General features: G+C 39.7%; 1 protein-coding gene across 2 annotated transcripts in view; it reads left to right on the top strand.

Moving 5' to 3' along the window:
* Positions 1-26,807, top strand: part of EPB41L4A (erythrocyte membrane protein band 4.1 like 4A) — a 264,990-nt gene that overhangs the window by 204,620 nt on the left and 33,563 nt on the right. For both annotated transcript variants that reach the window (XM_078005099.1, XM_001101426.5), the window contains 3 exons: positions 11,677-11,767; positions 16,179-16,262; positions 17,482-17,595. In XM_078005099.1, the coding sequence (XP_077861225.1) occupies positions 11,677-11,767; positions 16,179-16,262; positions 17,482-17,595 (289 nt within the window). The remainder of the gene's footprint in view (positions 1-11,676; positions 11,768-16,178; positions 16,263-17,481; positions 17,596-26,807) is intronic.

Here is a 26,807-nt window from a genome sequence, read left to right as displayed (position 1 = left end):
GTTAATTGCAAGGAGCATTAGGTAGGTCATATAGTCAGGTGTATGTTCAAGGCTGTTAGCCTTTGTTGGCATCCTTTTCTATTCTGACTTGAAACTTAGGCTTCTTTTCCATCTGTAAAAGATTTATTAATATATGGCAAGTCTGGTTAGATTTTCTCTAAAAAGTTAACGTTTTCAGTCTTCTTGGGAGTGTTTAGCATTCCAAACATAGCTACGAAAATCAGAAAAGCAAGCAAAACGAAAGGCCTATTATATATTCAAGTTAAAATCACAGCTTTAGTGAGTTACCATAAATGACACCTTTTTTCTTTTCCTCCTTATTCAACAAGAATTTATTGGGCACCTCTTGGCATAAGACCCTGTTTTATAGAGCACAGAAAATGGAATAAAGCTTGGCCCCTAATCTGTAGGCGCTAAGTCATATACAAATAACACAGCAGTCGGTTATTTAGCACTTACTAAATTCCAAACACAGTGCTAAAGGCTTTATATAAATTATGTAATTTAATCCAGCTGTGCATTATATAAGTGGTGGTGTTTCCATTTTACACATGAGAAAACTGTGGCCCAGAGTAGTTCAATAACTTGGCCAAGATCACAGGATCAATTTACAATGGGTAAATTGACAGAGCTGAGAAATAAATCTAAGTTTGTTGGACTTTCAACCTTGTGCACTTAACCAACTGCTTTGCAAGACTAGAGAAGCAATGCTGGAATGTAGGCAGGACATACCAAGTGGTATAGAGTGGAGCACTGACAGAGTTGTAAGTGTCCAGAAGGATAATTTGCTTATGGCTAGAAGCAGTCCATGGTGCTATTGCAAAAGAAGAGGGTTTTAATGTACAGGTGAATTAAGGCAGTAGATTTCAGGCTGGTGTGTGCAACTTCTAGGGTGGGTTGTGTAGGGGAGAAAAAGTAGTAACTTTTCCTCACTTATCACTAAGTTCATGGATGAGGTCTCTATAACAAAAGATTAACAAGAGAAAAGTGTATAACTTTGTTTAATATAAGTTTTATGTATATGAGAGCCTTTGGAAATGAAGACACAAAGATGTGAGATCTGTGTATTTTCATGGACAAACAGAAGTATGACTAGAGGACAAAAGAGTGTATTCTAATGGTAATAACCTGGAGGGGGGCTTAGCAAAGATTGTTTGTTTGGATTTTTCTTGGTTTACCTGTGTGATATCCCCTCCCTCTGGGTAAAGCAGGATATCCATCACATCAGGAGGAGAAAGTAGGGAGGTCAGAGAGTGACCTTCTAGGTTTTCGACCTGTTTCAGGAGAAAATGACTGAGGGTTGGGAGATAAGAGGGGCTTTCTTGCTTCTGCTATTTTCTCAAACGCCAAGGTGTTATAGTTTGGGGTAGCATGTCCTGATCTGAGTCAGGTGGGGAGGGCAACACACAGGCTTTCTAAGATGTACGTGGGCACAGGTAGTTTTCATTGAATCAATTTCAAGATTCTCTTTTCTAAAAGCCATATTCCTGTGGTAGTATACATACTGGTTCTTCTCTCCAGCCTGCCCTTGTGCATGGACCTTCTTCCACTTTGCAAAAGAAAAGAGCCCTTTCCTCCATCTGGAATCTATTAGACTGCTTTGTCCATAAACATTGAACCTCCTGGGTTGGTGTTGGGAAGGTAAATGACTCTAATTATCAAGTGACATATACTTTCCTAAGTCATTTTCTCATTTTGACTTGCAACAAAATTGAAGGAGGACCCAGTGGATTTGTCACTTGGTAGAACATTCAGAATAATTTTGGATAATATATCACTGTTAGATAGCTAACTCCTTAGAAGTTCTTTGACACAGTGGTGATATCTTTATAACAGAATACATTACATACACCTCTGTTTATTCTGAAAATGGGTTCACAACATCAAAAATCAAAATAAAAGTAGGAATAGACTTGTTTCTAAACTGTTTCATTCTAGCAAAAAGTAACATTCATAGATGGATTTGATACATGTAATCATTAGGGAAATAAAACGACCTCTTTTTACCTCATTAAAAATTGCTTTCTGGCAGGGGACAGTGGCTGACGCCTGTAATCCCAGCACTTTGGGAGGCCGAGGTGGGTGGATCACTTAAGGTCAGGAGTTCAAGACCAGCCTGGCCAACATGGTGAAACCCCATCTCTACTAAAAATACAAAAATTAGCTGGGTGTGGTGGTGGGCATCTGTAGTCCCAGCTACTTGGGAGGCTGAGACAAGAGAATCACTTGAACTCAGAAGGCAGATGTTGCAGTGAGCCAAGATTGCTCTACTGCACTCCAGCCTGGGCAACAGAGTGAGACTCTGTCTCAAAAAAAAAAATGCTTTCCAATAAAAAATTTACTTTTTATATTTAATAATCTATCAGCATTAGTATGGTATACTAATATACTGCTACTAATTATAATAACTTAGTTCAGAAGAAATTTTTAACACTTACAGCTTTATGTATGGTCATGGGAAGTAAACATTTTATTTCTATATTTAGTTGTAGAGAAGTATGATAAGGTGATAATGAAAACTTTTATATTAGTTCATTCTCACACTGCTATGAAGAAATACCTGAGACTGGGAAATTTATTTAAAAAAGAGGTTTAAAAGACTCACAGTTCCACTTGGCTGGGGAGGCCTCAGGAAACTTAGAATCATGGCAGAAGGCACGTTTTCACAGGGTGGCAGGAGAGAGAATGCGTGCCAGCAGGGGAAATGCCAGATGCTTATAAAACCATCAGATCTTGTGAGAATTCACTCACTATCATGACAACAGCATGGTGGAACCACCCCCATGATTAAGTCACTTCCCACCGGGGATTACAATTCAAGATGAGATTTGAGTGGGGACACAGCCAAACCATGTCAACTTTCAAACACAAAACATACTAGGGATAAATTTTGTAGGTGAAATAGAATTGAAATGCAAATACAAAGAGAAAAAAGAATGTGATGAAATTTATTAACTGCTAAACAACTCGTTTCATACATTTTTAAAATGGATGACACAACGAATTGGTATGGCATTTTATTACATGGGATACATTTTGGGAGTCATGAAACAGTTCTATTTTTTAATGTCAATATTTATACTTCAAATTACATCCTTTGGTACTATTTAAACTTTTGATGAAAAGTTTTAGATATCATTTTGAAACAAGCACAAAGGTTCATTGTTTTTCAAAATTCTTCTAGTGGGCGCTTGCATAAAATAAAATTAAATCACCACAGAGTCCTTGAGATAAGCTCAAACACAGAAGTAGACAAAAAACTTCCCCATTTTGCCTTAGCTAAATAAGCATTTTAAAAACAATCTTGATATACAAGTATGCTTAGTTTATATTTACATTTATTTTATTTACTGTTAAAATTGCATCAAATAAAAACCTCAAAAGTAGTGTTCTAGCACTGTCTCCTCTGAGACAGAACCAGCTTTAGGTTAGGTATGGAACTATCCACCTGCGCTAGACCAAGCAAGCATAAATTGTGGAGCTTGAGAGATGGCTGGAGAATGTTTGGTGTGTGTCAGTAGGCTGTGTGGCCCTGATAGAGGATTGGAGGAGAGGGTACCAGGAGTACCACTAAGAAGGATGTGAGTGATCACTCAACTCTCTTCCCTCAAACTGGTATCACAGGAAGAAAAACTTGATATCCAAGTGAGTTGCGACACCTCTTGATTCCAGCTGACCATTCATAGATAGGTGGTGTTTCTGGGTCCAAGAGGGCTTGAAGGAACAATGTGCACCCTCTTCTGTTGCCACATTTGGCAGTCTTTCCACGCTGGTGTAGATTACAAGTCTTCAGATAGAACTCTCTCATCCTACTCCTTTGGGGGTGTAAGGGAATAAGCAGATGCCTTCCCAGCCTGACAAATCCCTTTCTTGTATTTGAACCTGGCATTCTGACCCACACTGTCTATGACTAACTCCACACCCTGTGTGTGCCTCTCTAGCTCTGGGGGAAGAGTAGAGGACTAAGTGCCTTTATGTGCACTCAGCCCCAAATTATCATTTTGGTAATGACAAAAGGAGAGGGATCCAGGAGAGTACTGGGTCAGGGAAGAGGAAATTGGAAGCAGAACAACTCGGGAGGGGATCTTTCATGCGTAGACATGTTTTCCTAGCATCTTTCTCCTCCACACCCATTCTTTATAATCTGCCCTCCAGCTTTGCAGTTTAGAATGCCTTGTTTGATCTTTCTGTAGCAAAATTGGTGTCTACAAAGTCTATGTATTTCTAGTAAAGAGGCAACTGCTTAAATATCACTCTTGGAACTTTAGAAGACAGAAACATTTTTTGTGTTTTAAGAAATGGGGTCTCTGTCACCAGGCTGGAGTGCAGTGGTGTGATCATGGCTTATTGTAACCTCAAACTCTCGAGCTAAATAATCCTCCTGCCTCAGTCTCCTGAATAACTGGAATGACAGGCACAGGCCACCATGGTTGGCTAATTAAAAAAAATTTTTTTGTAGAGATACGTCTCGCTATGTTGCCCAGGCTGATCTCAAACTCCTGGCCTCAAGCGATCCTCCTGCATTGTCTTCCCAAAGTGCTGGAATTACAGGAATGAGCCACTATATTCAGCCCAGGAATTCTTAAGAAGGAATATGACTGCCTTTTGGGGATGAACCAGGTATTTAAACTTTAAACAATTAGCCATTGGATGCAGAAACATCTTTATTTTCCAAATTATGTGTTTTAAAAAGTATTTTTGCTTTATAGAGTTTAATGAGCATCTGTTTTGCCAAATACAAAATTTTCTAGCTGGATGCGGTGGCTCACGCCTGTAATCCTAGCATTTTGGGAGGCTGAGGCGGGTGGATCACCTGAGGTCAGGAGTTCAAGATCAGCCTGGGCAACATGGTGAAACCCCATCTCTACTAAAATACAAAAATTAGCTGGGCATGATGGTGGGTGCCTGTAATCCCAGCTACTTGGGAGGCTGAGATGGGAGAATTGCTTGAACCCGGGAGACAGTGGTTGCAGTGAGTGGGTGGCTGAGCAAGACTCCGCCTCAAAAAAAAAATTCCATGATGATAGGAAAATTATATAGGGTTTTCTTGAATATTTAGCTATTTGACCATTATTTGTGGTATAGAAAAAGAATGTTTTATTTTGCTAATTTGCTATAATGCCATTTTTTTCCATAGTACCCAGTCTAAAGTTGGTGAAATTAAGGCAAAGTCACTTTGAGCTGTCAGTATGAGAAATAGAGCTAAAATATATTTTCAATTATTGGCCAATTCTTAATTCATAAATATCATATCTTCTGATAAGTTGAACTGGGTTAGGTCTTATAAATCAGATTGTCTTAACTGAAACCTAATAACTTATTGTGTTGAGACTAGCTATAATCTACTTACTATTTTTCTTAAGCATTTTATACAGTTTTTTTTTTTTATGTTTAGGGAAGAAAATAAAATGTGATTGTTAAGTAGGATAAAATTTAACCTGAAAGTTTACAAATTTATATTTGAGAATTTTTAAAAGAAATTATATATCACAACCTTGTTTTACTTGTTAGCCATGTATTCTTTCCCCCATGTATCAGAATGAGGTATTCTCACTTTCCAAAATACGTTTTTTTTTTTTCATTTTAATTTCACACATTCAGCCTTCACTTTAAACATTAAAAAGAACGGCAACATTTAAGTAACATCAAAGGTTTGATTTATGTGACAGGTGTCAAATTGAGTTATGAATTTTGTGAGACTCATAATCCTATTTAAATGCAAAGTATTTTTGTAATTGAAAATACGTGTATATTCATCACCAAATCTTGACATCACAGGGATGACTTTTAAGAATTGCCCCCAAATCAAGTAGCTAAATAGATCCTGGGAAAGTTCATTCTGTTTCTGACAGTCACTCTTCCTGAACTGAAGGCAAGGATCACTAAAGATGGAGGTACTCAAGTGTGAACAGAATCTAACCACTCAAAGGACTGGTAGTGGTCTGATGCAGACAGGATGGAAGTATTTGGATATAGTGTATTAAAAATGAACAAATGAAACCCTGGAGCTTTGCACACTGGCATTTCAGTACTGTATATACTACAGGGAATTGTGTGTGCGCATATTAAGCCATGGTGTCTAACAGCCCAGAAACAAATATCACAGGGCGTGAGCTAGATTTGGCTCATTAATAAATGATAGCAGTCCCCTGACTGACGTGCTCTTCAAAATACGAGCAGCCTTTTGAAATCGAGCTTTGTCTTTTTAATGTGAACAATATGTAAAATAAATTGGACACTCTTGATTAATTTTAAGTGGCCTCACTAGAGTTAATATTATTTTTACTTGAAGTAAAATGGAGATTTACTTCGAAGCCTCAATAGCCATATGTCAGTAACTGATCTTGATTACAGATCACCTGTGGCTGTGAATTGAAGCAGCATGGAAGACTGCCTTTTAAAACTCTAAGAAGCAGCCCAGTCCTGCAAGGTATATTGCTGCATGTCCTTTTGACATGCATCTCAGGTACCACCACATCTATTAATAGTTTTTGTTTTACTTTTGGTACTTATTAAATAAAGATCATTATCCTGAATTTTCCTCTCTAGTGGCAAAAATGGTAGAAACAAATACATCCTTTCTAATAATAGACATTCATTGAGTACCTACCATGGGTGGTGCACTGTTCTGGCAGCCATGTGGGTGCACAATGATGTATCCCTCATTTTATTACGATTTTGAGGCCTTATTAAAAAAAATTGTTTTACATGTCATAAATATTTTATGAAATGAAACACATAATCTGTGTTTCCAGATATTTTAGGCAGAAAGCAACTGTTTAACTTTACCCAAAAAGTAAAGAATTGCTCCAAATGGGTTGATTTGTGAAGTGCAGGAAAATTGCCCTCTGTGTTTCTTTTCTTTTGTTTTTGTCTTTTAAGATGGAGTCTCACTCTGTCGCCCAGGTTGGAGTGCCGTGGCACAATCTCAGCTCACTGCAAGCTCCGCCTGCCGGGTTCACGCCATTCTCCTGCCTCAGCCTCCTGAGTAGCTGGGACTACAGGCGCCCGCCACCTCGCACGGCTAATTGTTTTTTGTATTTTTAGTAGAGACGGGGTTTCACTGTGTTAGCCAGGATGGTCTCCATCTCCTGACCTCGTGATCCACCTGCCTCGGCCTCCCAAAGTGCTGGGATTACAGGTGTGAGCCACCACTCCTGGTTGCCCTCTTTGTTTTAATTCTTGAAGTGGGTGGTGGTTTACTGTATAATTATTTGTTAAACTGTTTATATATGTATGTTTTACCCTTTTCTTATGTCTGATATTTAAATGAAAAAGGAGTGGTGGGGGAAAAGATTTATCTAACCTCAAAGTATTTTCTGGAACAGTGCCTGAAATTCTCTTGTTATTGGTTATTTTAATTAATATTTGGCCTTTCCTTTTATTCCTCTTCAAAATGGAACTATTCTGTGGCAGGTAATCCATGAAGATGTAAGCCCATTAGTGGGATGGGTTTGTCAGGTCACTTTTCTCTGTAGCCCGATGTAGTCTGAGCTGATGTAGGAGGGATTTGGGAAGGTGGTACGATGAGGGGAGGAAAAGGAAAATTTAGTGGTGCATGTTAACAAAATGGAAAGTCAGTAAACATAAATAATGCATAACCTAAATTTCTCACCTCTGCAGATTTCAATTACCAACATATAACCTAGCTTTACTGAATTGATTAGCTATCTCAAATGGTGGTATGGTAAAATCTTACTAATTTGAACAGTGGTTAAAATATATTATTCTGAAAGTATATTTACTACTTTTAAGTTACATATTTAATGACATAAAACTAAAACATATTGCCCAATGGAAGCATGTGACTATTACATGAATAGATACTTCAGAAGTGCTCCTAGTAAGTTAATGCTTCTAAGTGGTTTTTCCCCATGTAGTCTTCCTAATCAGGCTTTTAAAACCCAGCTTGTCTAGTTCACATTTGTTATAGAGTAGGGGAATACAGATGAAGAGATATTTAGTTCATATAAAAAGACTGTACATGTTGGCTGGGCGCGGTGGCTCATGCCTGTAATCCCAGCACTTTGGGAGGCTGAGGTGATGCGGACAGATAACCTGAGACCAGGAGTTCGAGACCAGCCTGACCAACATGGTGAAACCCCATCTCTACTAAAAATACAAAAATTAGCTGGGCGTGGTGGCTCATGCCTATAATCCCACCTACTCCTGAGGCTGAGGCAAGGGAATCATTTGAACCCAGGAGGCAGAGGTTGCAGTGAGCCAAAATCATGCCACTGCACTCTAGCCTGGGTAACAGAGCAAGATTCTATCCTAAAAAAAGTAAAAAATAAAATATACTGTACATGTTAACAGTGAACAGTAGTTTACCATTTTGAATATAAAGGAACCATGAATTAAGTCGTTTTACTGACTATACCTTATCTCATCTACAGTGAGTATATGAGAGTTATAGCACTATCATATTAGTAAATTACTGACAGTAGAACAATTTATTTTGAAAAAGTCTGGCTATGCTGGTTGTGAGTGTTTGTGACAAAGAGCACTCACATGATGTTTTTTTCCTGAAATTATTTTGGAAAACCATCCAAATAATGCTTCATCTTAAAAATTATGATTCGGACATTGTGAAAATCCAAATATTGCTTTCTTTAAGCAAATATATAAACATAGTTTGCGATTTTTCTTTTTAAAAATATTCTGTTTTTCTCTCTGTGTTTATTAATTTTTGGATGGAGGGGAAACAGGTGAAGGTGATTAGGCAACCGCACTTTTCCTAAGGTAATTGGTTATTAGACTAAGAAAAAGGTAGTCAGTCTAAAGAGAATAAGTGTCAGAGCAAACCTAGGTCTATTCTTAAGCTAGTTACTCAGGGCCTTGGTTAACAGGATGTTCACCTTTACTCAGCATTTTTCAACTGGTGTTATTGACACTGGGTATTGGTCTGTCTGCTGTGCCCCCCTCCCCCTGCCTAGGAAAACAGCCCTAGGACATGAAGGTCCTTTTCATTTATATTAAATATTAGTAATATCTACTAAGAATACCACCACATTTAAATAAAGCTTATTAAGAACAATTAAAAATACTAATGTCCGGGGCTGGGCACGGTGGCTTACGTCTGTAATCCCAGCACTTTGAGGGGCCAAGGTGGGTGGATCACTTGAGGTCAGGAGTTCCACACCAGCCTGGCCAAGATGGTGAAACCCCATCTCTACTAAAAATACAAAAAAATTAGTGGGTTCAGTGGCATGTGCCTGTAATCCCACTCACTTGGGAGGCTGAGGCAGGAGAATTGCTTGAACCCAGGATGCAGAGGTTGCAGTGAGCTGAGATCATGTCACTGCACTCCAGCATGGGTGACAAAGCAAGACTCTGTCTCGGGGGGGGAAAAAAAAAAAAAAAGAAACTAATGGTAGGGCACACCTACTGTGTAGGACCTAAAAGAATTCATCCCTTCTGCCACTGCCCCAGACATGTACTACATGGAGTTCTACCTGTGAGAAGCAGCTTCACCCCAAATCTTTGCCTGCAATTTTGAGAATCTGCCCTTGTGATTTTGTTAATGGTCACATGGTTATGGCAAAAGTGACTAAGATGGTGACTGGCCACTGCCGATGTTTGATGGTGCGTGGAGTAGTTCCAGGGAATTAATTGGTTGTGTTCCATTTTTCACACTAGGCAGAATTTACCCTAACATTGTTCTTTTCTTATCCCTGGCTTCTGGATGTTGCTCAGTTATTGGTAGTGGCTCCAGCGTGAGCTTACCTTTTGTGCCACAGGTGTCTTCAGGATCACCTTTTCATTTCAAGATTCCAAAATAGGAACACAATTCAGATATGGAATCCGTGTCAAATGCCTTAGAGTAACAGTTTTTGGAACTCTTATCTGAAACCACCCTTTGTTTTCTCTGTCTAAAGTGTATTTGTTAATGTTTATCTTTCCTGATGGGTAGCCAGACATGCCCAACTGCTCTGGAGGAAACTTGCCAACTTTAGGGGTGCTCAGGTGCTTCTCTTGTCTTGTCCTCTTGCCTCGCTCTCAGGTGTTCTTCTCATTGAACATCACTTTCACTTGCCGTTTTTTGTTTTGTTTTGTTTTTGAGACGGAGTCTCACTCTGTAGCCAGGGCTGGAGTGTAGTGGCACAATCTCAGCTCACTACAACCTCCGCCTCCCAGGTCCCAGTTCAAGCAGTTCTCCTGCCTCAGCCTCCTGAGTAGCTGGGATAACAGGCACCTGCCACCATGTCCAGCTAATGTTTATATTTTTTAGTAGAGATGGGGGTTTTGCTATGTTGGCCAGGGTGGTCTTGAACTCTTGACCTCGTGATCCACCCACCTCAGCCTCCCAAAGTTCTGGGATTACAGGCATGAGGCACTGCACCCAGCCCACTTGCCCTTTTAAGAGTCCATCTCTTCCAGTTGACTCCTAATCTAGACGGACTCTTGAGCTGCTTGTGGGTGGGCCACAGGTGAAAGTAGTCTGTGGTTTAGAGCTAAGTCTCTGCAGCCAGACTGCCCAGCTTCATAGCTTGCCACACCACTCAGGAGCTGTGGGACCTTGGGAAAGGCCCATTTTTGTTATCTTTTAAAATGAGATAAAATTGGTATCTGCTTCATAGGATTATTTTGAGGATTACATGAGTAAATAGATGTGAAGCGCTTGTAACAGCACCTGACATACAGTAAGTACTGAATAAATATTAGTGTTTATTAATATTACAAACTCATCTTCATGACATTCTTGGTAGTTAGTGACCCTTATGCATTGGATTGAAGGATTGTAACTCTTACATACCCCTGCAGGAGTAGCTCTGAGGAAGACACACCTGCATGGCACGTAGACCCAATTGAACAGGGCCTGTGGGCATCTGTGCGTGCTGATTTCCCCTGCTCATTTAAACTGCCTCCTCCTTGAGTGAGGTGCGTGCAACTGGAGAAGAGTTGTTCCCAGAGCCCACACACCTCACTCCTGCAGGCTTATCCATCTCTGCCCTGAGAGTGGAAGTCAGACCTCCTAGAAGGGCCCAGACCCTTCGGTTATGTTTATTTTGATCATGACTTCCAACATTGTGTCTGCTGTGGGCTCCCTCTGCTGGTTCCTCTAGCATGTATGCAAATCTGTGGAATAACAACTTTTAAAAACTCAGTTTCAGGTTTTTAGGAATGTTTGCATGAAGAACACATTTGAAAATGTCTTTTTTTTATATGTGAGTGATACAGATCACATGCATATTACTCGTTTTTTGACACCTGCATTATGAGTTAGGATATTTTCAGGTTTGAAGTTTTTTGTTTGGTTTGATTTCAAATGGGGACTGTCATGATATGCTGAGAAACTTGTTCACAATGTAGTCATCAAAACCTGATCATTATGTTTTATATTCTAATATATGGCACTAAATATCTCAGAATATCATTTTAATAGTCTAAAGTGAATGTTATTTTAACATCTAAAGATGTGGAGACTTAGTTTTGAAGTCTGAAAAAAATAGCCTAGACCCCCAGGACATTGTTATGTTGAAGGTTTAGTACACGTTAGAAAATAGTACCTCCAATTTATTGAGTGATTCGTTATTTATTTGGGGTTATAATTTATCAGTAAAATGTGCCACAGTGTCCCTAAAATTGCATTTTAAAATAAGTCTTCTGTTTCTCTGCATTTCCTTATCACTGTTTCCTTTCTCCCTTCCATCTTTCCTTCTCCTCCTCTGCTAGGATCAAACAGCATCAGTAGGATAACTACAAACATGGAAAATGGAGAAAATGAAGGAACAACTAAAATTATTGCACCTTCACCAGTAAAAAGGTCAGTGAAGTTAACTGAAGAAATGTACAATTATATGCAGTCATAAAAATGATCTTTTTTCTGTAGACAAGGTTAAAAATCTTCTAACTTTGGTGATTAATGAATACTTTTAATCCATGGGTTCCAGTAAATATTCTCTGGGCCAAATAATACATTAAAATACCAATAAAATATAAAACATCAGGACCTGAATCTCTTATTTGAAGAAAATGCTCTTTTTGTCATAGCAAGGTGAACTCACAGATTGTCTGTGGTTTGCATTCTCCGCAGAAAATTGAAAATTTCTTGTGATTTTTAAAATGGCATGATATAATGGACTAACTCAGAGGGACTTGTAAAATAAAGTAGATGATATTCATGTTTAATGTACTGTGTTCATTATAGTGGTGCACTGAACTGTGGCCCTGGAAAGAGGGTTTATGGCATTTAGAGGCATCAGAGCCTCAGAAGTCAGTGATTGCATATGTATGAAGACTTGTCATGGTCCTCTGCATCTGTTTTCCCAGGGGCATTCCCCAGTGGAAAAGCCTTTTCTTAATATATTACATGGATTGTTTCCCTGAGAGCTCAGCCTTGTTTTCTGTTAAGATACTGTTGCAGAGTCATTTTTTCTTATCTCCAGTTATGTTCACGGAACAGCATTATAAACAACAATGAGCAGCTTTCATGAGTTCACTTTCTCTATAGGGGTTGCCCCCCATACATCATGGGGAAATCCCAGCAGTCAGAGATATGTGACCTGCAAAGACTTCTTAGATCATCTACTTGATCTTTTTTTTTGGTAAATAATTGTGTCTTCATTCAGCTGTATTGTGGCTACTTCGAGGAATACAGTTCATAATTTCTCAGCAAGATAACTTTAACATCTGAAGATTCTCAGAGTTGTAATATTTTACCTAGGGATTTGCCTATGTTTTGTTTAGTTCTAAGACGTTTACCAGTTCTCCTTTTAGGATGACAAGTTCTTTATCATTGCATAACTTTAGTTTACCTTATTTCCCTTCGTCACCCTCATAGCTGTGGATAAACAGAGTCACCTTCATCTGTATGTACAGGGTGTGCTTTTGGTATGTTCAGCATAAGAACAGGAATCTTCCATGAGATTCCAATCCCAAGCGTTTTTAGAATGTCCTGAAGGAGTACAGTCCTCCTTTTAAAAACTTACTTTTTCAACTTTTATTTTAGGTCCAAGGGTACATGTGCCGGTAGGTTTGTCACATGGGTAAATTGTGTATCACTGAGGTTTGGTGTGTGCATGATCCCATCACTCAGGTAGTGAGTACAGTACCTGATAGGTAGTTTTCAACCCTTGCCCTCCTCCTCCACTGGTGGTCCCCAGTGTCTGTTGTTCCCATCTTTATGTCCATGTGTACTCAGTGTTCAGTTCTCACTTATAAGTGAGAACCTGCAGTATCTGGTTTTCTGTTTCTGTGTTAATTCACTTAGGATAATAGCCTCCAGTTGCATCCATGTTGTTGCAAAAGACGTGGTTTCATTCTTTTTTATGGCTGTGTAGTATTCCATGGTATATATGTACCACATTTGCTTTATCCAGTCCACTGTTCATGGTCATCTAGGCTGATTCCATGTCCTTGGTATTGTGAATAGTGCTGCAAGAACATGTGAATGTATGTGTCTTTTTTTTTTTTTTTTTTTGAGATAGAGTCTCGCTTTGTCTCCAGGCTGGAGTGGAGTGGCACCATCTTGGCTCACTGCAACCTCTGCCTCCCAGGTTCAAGCAATTCTCCTACCTCAGCCTCCTGAGTAGCTGGGACTACAGGCGTGTGCCACCACTCCCAGCTGATTTTTGTATTTTTGGTAGAGACAGGGTTTTACCATGTTGACCAGGATGGTCTCCATTTCTTGATCTTGTGATCCACCTGCCTTGGCATCCCAAAGTGCCGGGATTACAGGTATGAGCCATCGCACCTGGCCATATATCTTTTTTTGTAGAATGATTTGTTTCCCTTTGAGTATATATCCAGTAATGGGATTGTTGGGTCAAATGGTGGTTCTGTTTTAAGTTCTTTGAGAAATCTCAAAACTGCTTTCCACAGTGGCTGAGCTAATTTACATTTCCACCAACAGTGTATAAGTGTTCCCTTTTTTCCGCAATCTTGCCAACATCTTTATTTTTTGTCTTTTTGATAATAGCTATTCTGACTGGTGGGAGATGGTGTCTCATTGTGATTTTAATTTGCTTTTTTTGAATGATTAATGAAGGTGAGCATTTTTTCATGTATTTGTTGGCTGCATGTATGTCTTCTTTGGAAAAATGCCTGTTCATGTCCTTTGCCCCTTTTTTAATGTGTTGTTTGTTTCATCTTGTTGAATTGGTGAAGTTCCTTATAGATTCTGGATATTACACCTTTGTCGGATACACAGTTTGTGAATATTTTCTCCTGTTCTGTAGATTGTTTACTCTGTTGATAGTTTCTTTTGTTGTGCAGAAGCCCTTTAAAGTCCCACTTGTCAATTTTTGATTTCGTTGCAATTGGTTTTGGGGACTTAGTTATAAATTTCTTCACCAGGGCTGACGTCCAGAATGATATTTCCTAGGTTTTCTTCTAATATATATTTTCATAGTTTGAGGTCTTACATTTAAGTTCTTAATCTATCTTGAGTGGATATTTGTATATGGTAAAAGGAAGGGGTCCAGTTTCACCCTTCTGCATATACTAGCCATCCCAGCACCATTTAGGGAGTCCTTTTTCTATTGCTTGTTCTAGTTGATTTTGTTGAAAATCAGATGGTTGTAGGTGTGTGACTTTATTTTTGGGTTCTCTATCCTATTGCATTGGTCTTTTTGTCAGTTTTTGTACCATACCATGCTGTTTTTGTTACTGTAGACTTGTAGTATAGTTTGAAGTCAGGTAGTGTGATGCTTCCAGCTTTGTTCTTTTTGCTTAGAATTGCTTTGGCTGTTTGGGCTTTTTTGGAGGGAGGGTTCCATTTTAGAATAGTTCTTTCCTATGAAAAAATGATGTTGGTAGTTTAATAGGAATAGCATTGCATCTGTATATTGCTTTGGGCTGTGTGGCCATGTTAACAATATTTTTCAATCCCCTTTGCAACCACATTCCTGTGATGATACTGGTACTTGAAGCACCACCAAAGTTTTTCTCTCAAGCTTCAGATGAGAAATACCTTAGGGAATTAATGCAATTAACTTGTCACCCAGGATTTTATTATTTAACTTTTGTATACTCTGTCAGTTCCTCTTTTATCTCCCTATTTCTTTTCCAGTCTCCCTTCTCCTTTCCCTTTGCTTTTTCTGATTTATTGATCACATATACTTTCTACTATTGTATTAAATATCTACCATATTTGTTACTTTTCTTCATTTCAAAAGATAAGCTTTTACTTTGGGAATTGAATATGTAGAGGTTTTTAGCCTTTATAAAAATAATAACTTAGCTACTATCTACTAATATTATGGGTTATATGCCTCTGTCAGATACATAATTTTATAGGCTTACATTAATTCCTTCATGGATAGTATACTAGGGTGCAAGTCTGTTTTCTTTCTTTTTTTTTTTTTTAACTACCTTGTCATCTTTCTCTTCTTTGTTGGCAGTTATAAAGTACTCTGCTATGACTGTATCCTAGGACAAGTATACAGAGTTAAAAAAAGCCAGGGTTAAAAGTGAATTTGGAGTTAAATAGCTCTACCTTTATCTGAAGCTAAGACTCCTGAGGATGTGAGAGGTCACCCCCCCGCCACCCCCCCCCCCCCCCGCCGTGCCTGGAGGATTCTGATTAGTCCCTTCCTCTGTGTCTCCCCATGGATTTCTAAAACAATTTGTTGAGGGTAGAATAACAACTCAGTTACATTTACATTCTTAGGACTGAAAGATGATACTAGGTCAGGAAATAGCGTTTGAAAGTCATTCTGATCTGGAGGGATGAAGCCAAGATATGGCGGAAGCTGGGAAAAGGTCAGTTTGAGTAGCCTGAACCTGCCCAGGGCTGACCGACCTGTGTGGATTCAGACCAGTGCCTGGAGCCAGGGATTCTCTGATCACTGTTTTAAAAAGGGAGCCAGGCTGAAGATCCTGGGAAGCCCAGGTCCTTCCTCCTTGGCTTTCTTCTTTTCTTGGCTCTGTGGTTCCCCTTGCTCCCTCTCCTGCAGGTGGACTCTAGCGTTTCTTAACGATTGATGGACCTGGCATCTGTTGACTAAAGCAGTAAAACTAGAAAGAAAGAGGGGGAAAGACCCAAAGGTGCTTGCTGGAGACAGATTTTTTAGGCAGCGCCTTCATGTTCTTTTTAGAGTCACAGGTAAAAACAAGCAAATAAGTGTGCACATCTTAACATTCGTTAAAAAAAATTTACTTAACAAGTAAGTATATGAGTTTACTTTTATTTTCTACTTAATTTATTTTTCATACTTTTTTTTTTTAATTTAAAGCTTTAAGAAAGCAAAGAATGAAAATAGCCCTGATACCCAAAGAAGCAAATCTCATGCACCGTGGGAAGAAAATGGCCCCCAGAGGTAAAGGGAATCATTGTTTTTATAAAGGAGACAGTAGAAAAGGGGTTAGCACTTGCAGCTCATTGAATAAAGGAATCCAGCTGCTGGGTGGTTGATCACAGCTAGCCGTGGATAAAGTGTGCAGACTGTAAATGAGTGTGACCCAGGGAGAGAGGGGCTGGGAATTCTGAATTGGAAATCTACACTATGTTTTATAACATGAAACTTTTTCCTGGAAAGGCAAAAAGGAAACCTAGGAAATACTATGAAATTGCCTGTAAGGTAATATGTTTCTGAAAACTCTAAATGACATATTAATAATTTGTCCATTTCATGGTTTTGGTTAAAAACTTAAGTCAAGGGCAGGCGCGGTGGCTCACACCTGTAATCCCAGCACTTTGGGAGGCCGAGGCGGGTGGATCACGAGGTCAGGAGATCAAGACCATCCTGGCTAACACGGTGAAACCCCGTCTCCACTAAAAATACAAAAAATTATTCGGGCGTGGTGGTGGGCACCTGTAGTCCCAGCTACTCGGGAGGCTGAGGCAGGAGAATGGCGTGAACCCGGGAGGCGGAGCTTGCAGTGAGCGGAGATCATGCCACTGCACTCCAGCCTGGGTGACAGAGTGAGACTCCGTCTCAAAAAAAAAAAAAAACTTAAGTCAAAAACTATAGCTGATGAATAGTGATGCTGGAAGACCTTTATTCCTAAAAATATGAATATGTCTAGTTTATCTCTGGTCAAACTACCAAACCAGTGACAGACCTGTGTTGTAACTTATGGTTCAAATTCTAACCCTGCCGTGTCCTAGCTACTTTATTTGGGCCACTTAATTAAGTAGTCTATATTTCAATTTTTTTCTGTTTAATAGGTTTAATAATTGTACTTCAGTGCTGAAGGTTGATAAGAAGATTAGCTGAGATAGAATGTAAAGCCTTTAGCTGAGTCAGTGTTTAGAAAGGGGAAAATTCATCATATGTGTGAATTGGTACTGTTATTTGTATGTGTTCATTTTTTTACTACTGAAGGCTAATGAGACAAATGGCATTCCTGCAAAATAATGACCTTTATGATTTGATTTGCCAGATCTTACCTCTTTCAATAAATCTTGTCAGCAAAGAGAACCACATGCCCCTGGAGGTACCAACTGTGCAGTTATGAATGACTCTAGGTCTGGGCTGGGCTCTGTTCCCCCAGGACCTCTCTGGGCTCTTTTTGACCATTTATCTTTCTCTCCAGTGGACTCTACAATTCTCCCAGCGACCGCACTAAGTCACCAAAGTTCCCTTACACACGTCGCCGAAACCCCTCCTGTGGAAGTGACAATGACTCTGTACAGCCTATGAGGAGGAGGTAAGTGGAACACAATCCCTCTGTTAGCAGTTTTCGACAGAAGCATTTTGTCCCAGGCCTGACTTTATAACAGGTGATCCTTATACCAACATTACTGTTTCTCTTTAAAATAACAGGAAGCTTACTCTTTCTGACATAAAATAAGTTAGGAATCCCAAAGTATTTATCTTAAACAGCCAGAGTTTTAGGGAATAATTTCATAAAATATTGGCAGGAACTTGCTCTCTGTATTCTATTTATGACTGATGTGTCTAAAAATAGTATATATAATATATAAAAACAGGTATCATATATAGTATATTACATAGTAGAGACAACATGTCTTTTTTTTTTTTATTGAAATGGAGTTTCACTCTTGTTGCCTAGGCTGGAGTGCAGTGGCACAATCTTGGCTCACCGCAACTTCCGCCTCCTGGGTTCAAGTGATTCTCCTGCCTCAGCCTCCCGAGTAGCTGGGATTACAGGCATGCGCTGCCACGCCCGACTGATTTTTTTTGTATTTTTAATAGAGATGGGGTTTCTCCATGTTGGTCAGGCTGGTCTCCAACTCCCGACCTCAGGTGATCCACCCGCTTAGGCCTCCCAAAGTGCTGGGATTACAGGTGTGAGCCACCACGCCCGGCCGAGATAGTATATCTTAATATATAAAACATATTAAGTGTTTCTACCTGAGAAGACAAAACTACACTTAAAGATAAGCCTTCTTAGCTGAGAAATGCCTTTTAAAGCACAGAAAAAAATGAATCCTGTTACATTTTACCTATAAGGTTAGAGTGTTTGAAGGGATTATATTTGTGTGTGTATGCTTAATAAAAAAAGTTCTTAGCTGGAAGTTTTGGACCTGTCTGCAAAGCAGGCTGGCAGTGTGACAGGTGCAAGAGAGGAAGATGTAGAAATGACTTATCAGTGAAATTCTTTTTCACTCCTATGTGGCAGGGACTGTGGTTTACTTTGAGTACCTACATAATTGGCATTGTATAAATGACTTTTTCTTTTACCTTTTGTTGTTTTTTGTGGTTTTTGTTTTTGTTTTTGAGATGGTGTCTCGCTCTGATGCCCAGACTGGAGTGCAGTGGCTTGATCTCAGCTCACTGCAACCTCTGCCCCCTGGGTTCAAGCAATTCTCCTGCCTCAGCCTCCTGAGTATCTGGGATTACAGGCATGCACCATCAGACCCAGCTAATTGTCGTATTTTTAGTAGAGACGGGGTTTCTCCACGTTGGTCAGGCTGGTCTCGAACTCCTGACCTCATGATCCACCTACCTCAGCCTCCCTAAGTGCTAGGATTATAGGCATGAGTCTCCGTGCCCAGCCTCTTTTTCCTTTTTTTTAAAAAAATAAAAATGTGTAAACTAAAGTGGAGATGGGGTCTCACTTGCTATGTTGCCCAGGCTGGTCTTGAATTCCTTGCCTCAAGCAGTCCTCCCACCTCAGTCTCCCAAATTGCTGGGATTACAGGCATGAGTCACTGCACCCAGCCTAAATAACTTTTATGATTACAAGAAGTTCAGTTCATGATGTCAGGTAACCATCAAGACTCTTTTTATGCACACTGCAGGTTTGGAAGCCAAGCCCTTCTTTCCACCTATGCCCTAGTTAATACACACTTGCTGGCCCTTTCCTGCTTGATCCCTTTTGCTTCTGCTAGTTTCCCAGAGTTTTGCCCCCAACTTTCTGAAACCAAGTTCAACTTCACTGAAATTCTTTGATGGTTAAGAAGAGAAGGGTCTATATTACCTTCATGTAGTAGGACTGACATGAGGGGGCTAGATCAGGACCAACAGTGATTAGATAGGATAATAGAGCAATAGTAGGCATTTGTTTGGTGTTGGCCATATTCCAAGTACTGAGTAAAGTGCTTGCTATATACTATTTCATGTAATGCTGACAGTAACAACTCTTTGGGAACTGGCATTTGTACTGAGGCATGATGTGATTCTAGCAGAGGGGGATTAAATAGGGAATTGGTGCAAAGGTGTAAGTAGGATTGAAGGTGCAAAAAGCAGAGAGTGATGTAACTCAGAGATCTAGCTGCTGTTACTGCCTGTGGACTGAAGGAATGCGAAGAGAGAAGTGGGTGTTACCTAGAGACCAGAAGCCGTTTCCACCTTTGAGCTGGCAATCCTGAGCCTGTGCTTGCTGCTGACATTGCTGCAGGCACCGTGATGGATGCCAGGCAGGGACCGTTCTTGCTGACGTTGCTGGAGGTACCACCACTGTAGCCAAACAAAGAACACCCCCTTCTCAGGAGTGCAAGAGTTGATGCCACAGGTACAACTAGAAGCAAAATCACTTTCCCCTTTCTCTGCCTTCAAATCTTACTGCAGTCTCTTTTAACTAAAACTCAGCTGGCAAAGGTGTCCAGGAATATAAAATTTCCAGGCTTTCTATCTCGGCAGTAGAGGGCAGATTATAGAGCAGTCAGCAGAGGCTGAGTACCAATGAAAAATATTCAGCCCAGCATCACCATCTCACTTTTACAGATGAGAAAACTGAGGCTCAGGGAGACGATGGTAGCTTGTCCTCTGTGGCACACATGGGATTGAAATCCCAGTCTGTATATCTGAAAAAGTTGGAGATAGTGATAGCCCTCATTTAAATAAAGCTGTCCTTCAGCCCTTACTCCGCTTTCTCCTTGGGAACACCAAGAGTTGGTTCAACTTGGACAATACTTAAAAGCAAAGCAACGCCACTGGGAAATACTTTAAAATGCATTTGTGTGTATTGTGTGTTGAGGCAACATAGCTGGCATGGATGATGACAATTTAGCATATATTATTGGTAGATAGAGTTTTATAGTTTCCCACCCTTAATTAATTAGTGCAATTTGTCAGCACTCCCTAAATAAAATAATTACACATGTTGAGCAGATAGTCATTTTAACACATTTGAAAATGAACTTAATTAAATTTTGCTAAAATATGCCTAAATTTGCATATTTTCATACAAAATAATTGCTTGAAATAGTTTGCAGCATATACACTCCCAAATCCAGACTTGACTTCTACAATGAGGTTCATTTTCCGCTGGCTTCCTGTGAAACACAGAGAAGTAATTGTGGAGAGTGGATACAGGATCCTTTCATTGGCAAATTCCGGGGGGAAGGCTATTTAAATTTGCTAGAAAGAGAATCTTTTTGCCTGAGCATCCCTAGAGCCTTTTGCCTGGTGCACTTACAGGTCTCTTTTGGGGATCTGTGTTTTGAGGCAACAAGCCATTGCTGCACGTTGACATAAAAAGACTAAAGTACATTGTTCTCTGTTTCTTTCCAGTATAAATGCCCTGTAAGTGTCCTTATCCTTGTCAGTCTTGTTCTATCTTCACACATATTTACCTTGCACTGGGCACAAATCCCTACATTGCTGGATTAACATTGACATTTAAAATCGAGACATGTCATCAGCATGGAAGAATCTCAAGGACTTAAATTTAATAATAGGAAATTATATTTTGCTTTGTATGCCAGGATAATACATTTTGCAATAGATGTCAAAATTTCATATTTTGTCAGTTGTTTATCATGAGATGGATACAGGCTATCAAATTCTGGCTGAGTCCAGAATAGTGATCCTTAACCTTTTTGGGTAATACTACCCTCTGAGATCTGGTGAAATGTTGGATTCATTCCCTAGGGAAAGACAGGTTCATATTTAAATACATATAAACATTTCCATGTAATTTTCAAAGTTCATCGAGACCCTGAAGCCTGCTTGTTTAAACATTCCTATTCTAGGAACACTTTTACACTGTTGGTGGGATTGTAAACTAGTTCAACCATTATGGAAAACAGTATGGCAATTCCTCAAGGATCTAGAACTAGATGTACCATATGACCCAGCCATCCCATTACTGGGTATATACCCAAAGGATTATAAATCACGCTGCTATAAAGACACATGCACACGTATGTTCATTGCGGCACTATTCACAATAGCAAAGACTTGGAATCAACCCAAATGTCCATCAGTGACAGACTGGATTAAGAAAATGTGGCACATATACACCATGGAATACTATGCAGCCATAAAAAAGGATGAGTTTGTGTCCTTTGTAGGGACATGGATGCAGCTGGAAACCATCATTCTTAGCAAACTATCACAAGAACAGAAAACCAAACACCGCATGTTCTCACTCATAGGTGGGAACTGAACAATGAGATCACTTGGACTCGGGAAGGGGAACATCACACACCGGGGCCTATCATGGTGGGGGAGGGGGGAGGGGGGAGGGATTGCATTGGGAGTTATACCTGATGTAAATGACGAGTTGATGGATGCTGACGAATTGATGGGTGCAGCACAGCAACATGGCACAAGTATACATATGTAACAAACCTGCATGTTATGCACATGTACCCTAGAACTTAAAGTATAATAATAATAATAATAATAATAATAATAATAATAATAAACATTCCTGTTCTAGAAAAAGAAAGCCAGCATTTTTTCTGGTAGTACAGTATATTTTCACTCCTTAGCTTTCACTTTTACATTAAAAAATGTTTGAGTGCCTGTTGTATGCCATGCAACGTGCTGCTACCACCAGACAAAGTTCCTGTCCTTTGGGAGCTTAGATGCTATTAAGGGATAAATATATGAGTCATAGGAATATATGTGCCATTATGACTTTAATATGTAATATGAAGGTAAGCTATGTGGTACTTAGGGGAATTTTAAAAACTTTTTATTGAAACCTAGCATGCATACAGAAAAGTACATGTGTCATAAGTGTAAATGCGTGATAAATTTTTTATAAATAGACACCCGTGTAATGAGCACTATCAGGGGAAGTTTGCTGAATCACTGAGCCAAAGAGGTTGGGGTAGATTTCTTGAGGTTGGATGCTTGAGCCAGGATCTGAGATACAAACAGGCTAAAAGAAAGGAACGATCATACCAGATAGAGGGGCTAGCATGTGCAAAAGCCTTGGGAATGGAAAGAAGCAGGGAGCCTTTGTGAAAAGGAAAAAGGCCAGTGTTTATCAGACTCTGAGAGTGAATAAAAATGTGTTACAAATGAGGATAGAGAGAAAGATGGGATCAGACCTTACAGCCCACCTGGCCTTTGTTCAGGATTTTGGTCCTTAGACCAGTGGTTTTTTACAGGAAGTACAATAACATCACCCTTGTGTTTGTAAAGATGACCCTCACTGTCTTGTGGAGAAATGGTGAAAGAGGATAGTGGCAGAAATGGAGAGACCAGGCAGCAGGCTATGGTACGAGTCCTGGCAATAGAGAATGGGAGCATGGACCAAGGTGGTGATGCGGAGATATAAAGAAGTGGATGGTTTCAGTAGCCAGTAGGAGGTAAAACTGGTAGGAGAATCAGTATGAGGGATGGAGGAGAGGGAGCTGTCCAGAATGAAACCCAGGCTTGTTCAGTTTTTTTAATTCAATGGGTTGCATAGAAATAGAATCATCAGGACTTTACAGGCTTGAAAGGGACAATTGCCAATTTAGTTTCTGATATCCTGAATTTATGGTGCTTCTGAGAAGTCCAAGTGCACGATTCTCATGGGTTGTTGAATGTAAGTCAGGAGCTAGATTTGCTTTATGGACTGAAATATAATTTTAAGTATGTTACTTGAAGTATAGAGATTAGGTTGTTTAGGTGTATAGTATAGATAGAATGCAAAAAGACAAAGCCAATGACAGAGTTGTAGGAAGCTCCAGCATTTGTCTTAATTGAAGATTAACTGTAATGAAGAAAGAGAAATTGTGGCCATGGAAAAATAAAGAGAGTGAAAATTTGCATACCAAATGTCTCCCTTCTCTCTTCGTTCCCAGAATACTAGAATCCAGGCTTATATTACTTAGGCAGAAAATTAGAGAATCCCTTTGTAAGAAATGAACAGGGTCAAGAGAAAAGACTATGGATACTAGCTTTCAAAGCATCTTCCAATGAAATTGTTGTATCTCCCAGGCGTGAGATTAGAGAATCCCACTGCAGGAAATGGACCAGGTACAAGAGAAAAGACTTGCATATACTTACTTTCAAAGGATCATCCATTGAAATGATTGAAGCTGCCCTCATATTACTGTGAGGCCATTAATTAACATGCTCTGCACCAACCAAAGGGCTCCAGTCACCTTAACACTCACTGCTTGGATAGGAATAGAGAGCCATGAACACCTGCATTTGAGCATTGCTTCTGTCTGGAAAGGCAGAGACTAAAACAAACAAATGGGGTATAGGGTGGGATTGGGGGCATTCTCACTGGAAACAGACAGTATAAGAAAGAAAAATTTCCAAAAAACTATTTAGGAAGATGAAAAAATAAATCCATGAATTTCTATCAATACAAAGGTAAGAACTAATGAATAAGAGTTTTTAGGCTTTAAATTAGTGTGGCAGAATTTAAAATAATCAGTAAAAGATTTGGAAGGTAACATTAAGAAAATCTTCCCCAAAATGGAACCAAAAAGCCCACAATAAAACAGATGTATGGAAATAAGAATAATAAAATTATCAAACCTAGATATCAAACATTCAACTAATACAATTTCTAAGAAAAAAGAACAGAGAAAACATAGGAAACTATTAAAGAAACAGCACAAGCAAATATTCCGGAACTGAAGGATGTGACATTATAAAGCAGAACCCACTGAGCAATTGACATAATTGATTGAAAAGTTAGATTTATTCCAAGGTTCATTATAACTAAATTTCAAAACATTATTGATTAACAAAGAATTCTAAAGATTTGGAAGGGGCATGGGAATATGGGAGAGAAAAATCCATGTGCAAATGGTGACAAATCACAATGACATTGGGGCCAGGTACGGTGTCTCACGCCTGTAATCTCAGCACTTTGGGAGGCCAAGGCGGGTGGATCACCTGAGGTCAGAAGTTCAATTCCAGCCTGGCCAACATGGTAAAACCCCGTCCTTACTAAAAATACAAACTAGCCAGGCATGGTGTTGCATGCCTGTAATTCCAGCTACTGTGGAGGCTGAGGCAGGAAAATCATTTGAACCTGAGAGGCGGAGGTTGCAGTGAGCTGAGATCACGCCACTGTACTCCAGCCTGGGCCACAAGAGTGAAACTCCATCTAAAAAAAAAAAAAAGAAAAAACAGACATTGGGCTGCTTCACAGTAATATCAGAGGAAGAAGGCAAAGAAGTATTGCCTTGAGAAGTCTGAAAGATTATTTTCAGTTTAGGAGTCTATGCCCAGATAACCATAATTGTTTGCATAGAATAAAGACATTTTCAGAAATTGTGGGTCCCAAAAAAGTGTATCTGTCATGCAATTTTTTTCTGTTAGCAGCTAAAAGATACACTTTACCAAAACCCAGACAAGTTGCCAAAAGACCTGGAGATGTGGGGTCCACCATACAAAGAAGCAAAAGGAGTTCCTTGGATCATGATAAAGGGAGTTAGTCAAAAGTGGGTGGTCCAGGTATGAGCAGGAGGGCAGAGGGATCCAGGAGGGATATAAATGGAACTTGGAGATTACCTGCGTATCCATCCATAGCAGGAGTTTTGCAGTTCTCTCAGAGTTTGAAGAATAGTGATAAGCAAAACAACCCTAAGCAAGTGATATGTACATGGAAAACTTAGGCAAGTATCCTCTCTCGGAAAATTTAAAACCTACAAAAGAATGGAATCATATTCCTGGCACACTATTTAGATCATCTGTGACCAATTTCTGTATAATTTGTGTTTATGCTAAATAGTGACCCCAAAATTTGATATAAGAACAGGGACCACATATTGCTGTTAATGTTATTCGATATAAGTGTATTGGAGGAAATGGGGTAACGTAAGCCATACATTAAAGAGATCAGAGTGGGAAGGTGCTGGATTACAGATCGTAAGGAAATGGAGCATGGGGCATAGACACCACTCTCAAGAAGTTTGGCTTTGAAGGAGAGAGGAGAGACTGGGCAGATGAAGGGGGATGTGGACTCAAAGTAGGTCTGTGTTTGTTTAAACAGTAGAGACTGAAAAAGTTAATAGCTTATAAAAAGAGTCTGCCAGACGGGCAAGGTGACTATGTGTGAGAGGTGAGAGGGTAGTTAATGAAAGTCATTGAAAAGACATGGGATGATGGGACGCGCAAAGCACTGGTGGAGGGACTGACCTTGGTAGTAAGGATAAATCCATAAATAACAGGGAGGAAGATGTTGGTAAGTTTTTATTTTTGGTAGCAGGAAGATGAAAGAGTTCCATCTGGAGGCTACTTTTTCCTTCGGAAGGAGAAAACAAAGTCATTTGCTGAAACAGGGATACTGTAGGTCAGAGGGTTGCAGGATGAAGAGTTTGAAACTGCTTTGTACTTAGATCTGAAAAAAGTGGCAGGATTGCTGAACTGTGGTGCAGCCCCACTTGAGGTTTATGAACGTGGATTTGTAGTGTAATGTGCCCCTTTTGTGTGACTCCTTCCAGCACTGCTCAACCAGCTGTTTAGAACTGATCCAGAAAACTTGCATAGTCGGATTCACCCATGCCTGGGATTTTGCCAAAAAGACGGAATGAAAAACAGAGTTGGGGAACGTGTTGAGTATCAGCATGCATGTTATTGAAATGATGGATTAGGACATCTAAGCTGAGTACAGAAGACAGTGAAGAGAAGTGAAGAGCTGGTGGAGAGTAGCCAGGTCAATAGATAGTCTTATTAGGATCAAAGAAAAAGAAGAATGGAAATAGTTGAATAAGCAATAACAGCTTATCTTGGTTGAGTGCTAACAATGACCCAGGTCCTAGTGTATGCATTTTAAATAGATTAATTCATTTTATCCTTTAGAGCAGACTTCAAAGGAGATTCTATTAAAAGTAAGTCACTGAGTAGAAAAGTAACTTATTTAAATCACACAACTCATCAGTGGAGAAGATGAGGTTCACATTCATGTTGTCTGGCTCTAGAGCCAACACCTTTAACCAGGATGCCCCATTGAAGCTGTTTGAAAGTAAATGGGGAGTAGTAAACAGAAAGGAGATTGTGGTAAGAGAGCAAAGTGTTTGGAGGTGCTTACAGACGATGAAGTCCAAAGTATGACCATGAGGCAGGTTGCTGAGTTGAAGTGGAGGAGATTATGAGAGAAGAGATAAAGAGAATTTGGAGCCCCAGGGTATGGGAAAGGGCATCCAAGTGAGATGATGTCATTTCCACTATGGCGGAAATCAGCTTGGAGGATTGCAGTTCTGCAACTGCTGACTAACCTCATCATTGGATTAACGGAATTCAGACGGTTTGCCTGTCCCACTAGAG

Source organism: Macaca mulatta, chromosome 6, assembly GCF_049350105.2.
Source record: "Macaca mulatta isolate MMU2019108-1 chromosome 6, T2T-MMU8v2.0, whole genome shotgun sequence".
Classification (NCBI taxonomy): Eukaryota; Metazoa; Chordata; class Mammalia; order Primates; family Cercopithecidae; genus Macaca; species Macaca mulatta.
This window is presented reverse-complemented; position numbering and strand designations above follow the sequence as displayed.